Raw genomic sequence first — 3,783 nt, forward strand, 5'->3', positions numbered from 1 at the left:
ATGATTTTTGCTGTATACGCCACTTGTTTCTTTGAGTTTTTTATGAACATTAAAATCGTCATGAGCTCTTTGGAGTCTTTCTATCTCATAACATGTGCTATTCAACCATGATATTTTAGCCTGCCGTATTTTAGTTTTAATGATACTATGTAAGCGATTGTAGTCTTGTTGGTTTTATTTCTAAACCTTCTTCTTTGATTTATCAGATCAAATTTTTCATCAGTCATCCACGGATTTTTGGATTTATATTTCTGTAGACCCAATTGAAAAATTAATTTTATACTTTTAAAAGGTTTATTTACATTTGTAAAAAGTATCTATATAACAAGCTATATACTTACATATTCACACAAAATCCCTATTCTGATTAAATAGGCTAATATACGAGGCCTAACGCACTACTAACCTAAAGTCGCTGACCATTGTATTTCCGTACAATTCAACTATTCTGAGAGTTATCAGCCCTTGTAGTGAGAGAGTGCAGTTTTATCGTGTGTTAGACATAATGAGGTACAGAAACCAACGTCACCGTGACCAATTTTCTCCTTTTCTCTCATTCAAATTTTTTTAATTTATGTTAACAACAACAATATTTTCAAATCATGTTCACTGATTGTCTGTATAACATGCACCTTACTTTGTTGTAAAAAAAATAATTCTAAATAATTTTCTGTCATTTAAAAGTCAAAATTTTTATATAAAAACTTAAAAAACCTTAAAGTGAAATAAAATAATTATTTCAAGAAATAAAATTTTAGACTATTGCCAAATTTTACAAAATCAGCAGTAAATAGTTCCGTTTTCACCAGATCTTTTTCAGTTGTAATGCTAGGTAGTAATTGTGTCGCCATATAAGTCCATCAAATGTGTTAGATGAGATAGATGAGATAGTCTACATGGGTGTCAAATAATTTTCATGGGTGGTACTTTCTGGTGTTTAGTATTATTTTTGAAAACATGAAAGACAAACAGGATAAACCAAAAAAAATTGAAAAACATAATCAGAATGACTTAGATGATTCACTCACTATAGCTCAAACTGAGGATAATAGAAAAAAATATGAAAAACAAACATTAGCAGCATCAGCTAAAATAAACCCCACTGCTATATATACAGCTAAAATAGAACAGCCTAAAAATAATAGAATCGTAAAACAAGAAACCAATGGAAAACCTAACACAGTTGCGCACAAAGAAAACACAACTGAAAAAGATGAAGTACCCACAACATCTAATGCATATAAACCAGAAGGTGAAAAAGGAGTTAAGCGTGCAAAAAACAGTGATTCAGATAATGTATTGGATGCTACAGATGAAATCGAAGTAGTTACCAATGAGAAAAAGCGTTCGAAAGGTAATACACAGAATGAGTCAAATAATTCCTTGCAAGAAAGTGATGACGACGATAAGCGTATAACAACTATGGAACGTTATGGCTTTATCTTAGGCAAAGTAATTGGAAGTGGGAACTATGCTAGAGTTAAAATGGCCTGGTCTAAGGAACGAAAATGTCAGGTTGCCGTTAAAATAATTTCAAAACGCAGATCGCCGGCGGAATATACACAAAAGTTCTTACCGCGCGAAGTTGACGCTGTGAAGGGACTACATCATCCAAATATCATAAGATTTTATCAAAGTGTTGAAACAACTAGACGGTAACTTTGAGATATATATATATATAACATATCAATGTTTTTATTCGTATTGAGATATACCTATATAAATCTTTCCACATCATTCTAAATAAATAAAATTGTATGCTTCCAGGGTGTACATTGTCATGCAATATGCTGAAAAAGGTACTTTACTTGATTATGTACGGGAAAAGCGCAAGCTGACTGAACTGGAATCCCACAAGTACTACGTTCAACTAATTGACGCACTAGTATATATACATAGTAAAGGCGTGGTGCATCGGTATGATATATCAATATTATTTTTAAGAGTATTTGGATTTAATTTAGTATTTAGTGATATCAAATGCGAAAACCTGCTACTCGATGCCAAATCTAATCTCAAATTAATAGATTTTGGGTTTGCACGTAAATATGAAAAAAACGAGAATCCAAAAGATAATTTGTCGAAGACTTTTTGTGGTAGTTATGCTTATGCTAGTCCCGAAATTTTAAAAGGTTAACAACTTACATCGTTATTGATTGCTATATTGAGTAATATCTTAGAAATATTTTAACTAAATTACAACGTTTCTCATATTTAGGTGTGCCGTACAATCCATTTCAATCAGATATTTGGGCATGTGGGATTGTACTTTATGCCATGACATGCGGCCGTTTACCTTATGATGGTTCCAATGTTCGTGTTATACTGAATAAAGCTGCTCAACCACTGATATATGCAAGGAATTCAGAGTTAACCGAGGAATGTAAGCAACACACGAAAATGCTATTGTCTCCATTAGATACTCGCGCTACCTTAGCAGAGATAATAAGTCATGCCTGGTTTATACAGAAATAAGTTTTACGATTCTTACTAAAAATAGAGAATCAAATATCCGTGGTTATAGAAAATTTAAAAATCAAAAAAAAAAGTTTTTGGTGTTTTTATTTAAAAATCAAAATTTCGTTTGAATAGTTGTATTCTTCAACCGAAAGATTTGATTGATTTATTAGAAATAAATTGATTTGTGTCTATAATCCAAAATCTTCAGTAGAAATGTAGAGATTCATATTAAAATCTTATGAAAAATATGAAAATAAAGTGGTATGCAACTCTTGCAGAAAGACCCATCTCTTTCTGCGTCATATTCACAGAACTAGGCACTGATTTTATCAAATGTGTATCCACTTAACATTTTCTATAATGCTAAATCTAATAGTTCACTCTAATTAATATATGATATGTCCATAATGAGTAGATCAATTAATATGAATGACTTGATGATCAGAAGAACTGCTTTTATTCGTAATGAATAAAGAAAAGGATGTGAACTGAAAAAATTGATTCTAACTAAAGGTATTTTTTAAAATTCTATATTTCGACTATCCTTGAGAGTCATCATCAGGACAAGAAATCAAAAAAGATAATTACAACAATCTTTATGTTATTTTAAAAGTAACGACGGCGGTTTGATAAGTCAGCGACTTTTTGAATAAAACATATTTTTTTCGGCAAATAAACATTTTATTTTTCTACATAATCACCTTTTAGCTCGATATATTTAGTCCAGCGTTTTTCTAATTTTCTTATTCCCTCCAAATAATAGGTTTTCTCAAAGCTCTCAAAATACGCGTTTGTTTCGGTAATGATTTCTTCATTCGACTCAAATCTCTTACCGCTCACCCATTTCTTTAGGTTTGGAAATAGAAATAGTCACAGGGAGCTAAATCTGGAGAATACGCTGGATGGGGAGCAGTTCGTATCCCAATTCGTGGATTTTAGCCATCGTGACTAGACAAGTAAAAAATCACGTAAAAAAATTTTTGTAAATATTCACGAGGTTGTCTGCTTTGAACGGCTATCAAAGACAAACTGAACGATGTAGCTTGCTCAAAATTAGAAGCAAGCTTTTTGTGGAAGCCCACAAAAACCCGTTTAATTGCATAGGAATATAACATAACGAGTAAGACCGACGAAAAATCAAAATATTTCGATTTCGAACGCTCTGTTTTTCAGTCCAGCAAATGTTGCTATTACACATGAATTTCGGCAAAAATTTCAGATCTTAACGCACCAAGTCAACATTTAAAAACCATGTATAATACCCACTTAAGGGCCATGTTATGTAGAGTGTCACGGGTATGGAAAAATTGGCTCTTTCAGGCT

At 31.9% G+C, this 3,783-nt stretch overlaps 1 protein-coding gene across 1 annotated transcript; it reads left to right on the forward strand.

The window, feature by feature from the left end:
* The first annotated feature begins 739 nt into the window (after nt 1-739).
* On the forward strand, nt 740-2,540 carry LOC119664012 (testis-specific serine/threonine-protein kinase 4-like). The gene is made up of 4 exons (XM_038073594.1): nt 740-1,655; nt 1,768-1,917; nt 1,972-2,132; nt 2,219-2,540. The coding sequence occupies exons 1-4, from the start codon at nt 958-960 to the stop codon at nt 2,473-2,475; spliced, it is 1,266 nt and encodes a 421-aa protein (XP_037929522.1). The 5' UTR covers nt 740-957; the 3' UTR covers nt 2,476-2,540.
* Nucleotides 2,541-3,783: the final 1,243 nt, after the last annotated feature.

Source organism: Teleopsis dalmanni, unplaced genomic scaffold, assembly GCF_002237135.1.
Source record: "Teleopsis dalmanni isolate 2A unplaced genomic scaffold, ASM223713v2 unscaffolded_contig_1288, whole genome shotgun sequence".
Classification (NCBI taxonomy): Eukaryota; Metazoa; Arthropoda; class Insecta; order Diptera; family Diopsidae; genus Teleopsis; species Teleopsis dalmanni.

Excerpts from the sequence above, each read along its gene's own strand:
- LOC119664012 (XM_038073594.1), top strand. The coding sequence starts at position 958 with ATGAAAGACAAACAGGATAAACCAAAAAAAATTGAAAAACATAATCAG. Across the intron at positions 1,656-1,767 it reads AGTGTTGAAACAACTAGACG|GGTGTACATTGTCATGCAAT; the intron begins GTAACTTTGAGA and ends GTATGCTTCCAG. Across the intron at positions 2,133-2,218 it reads TAGTCCCGAAATTTTAAAAG|GTGTGCCGTACAATCCATTT; the intron begins GTTAACAACTTA and ends TCTCATATTTAG.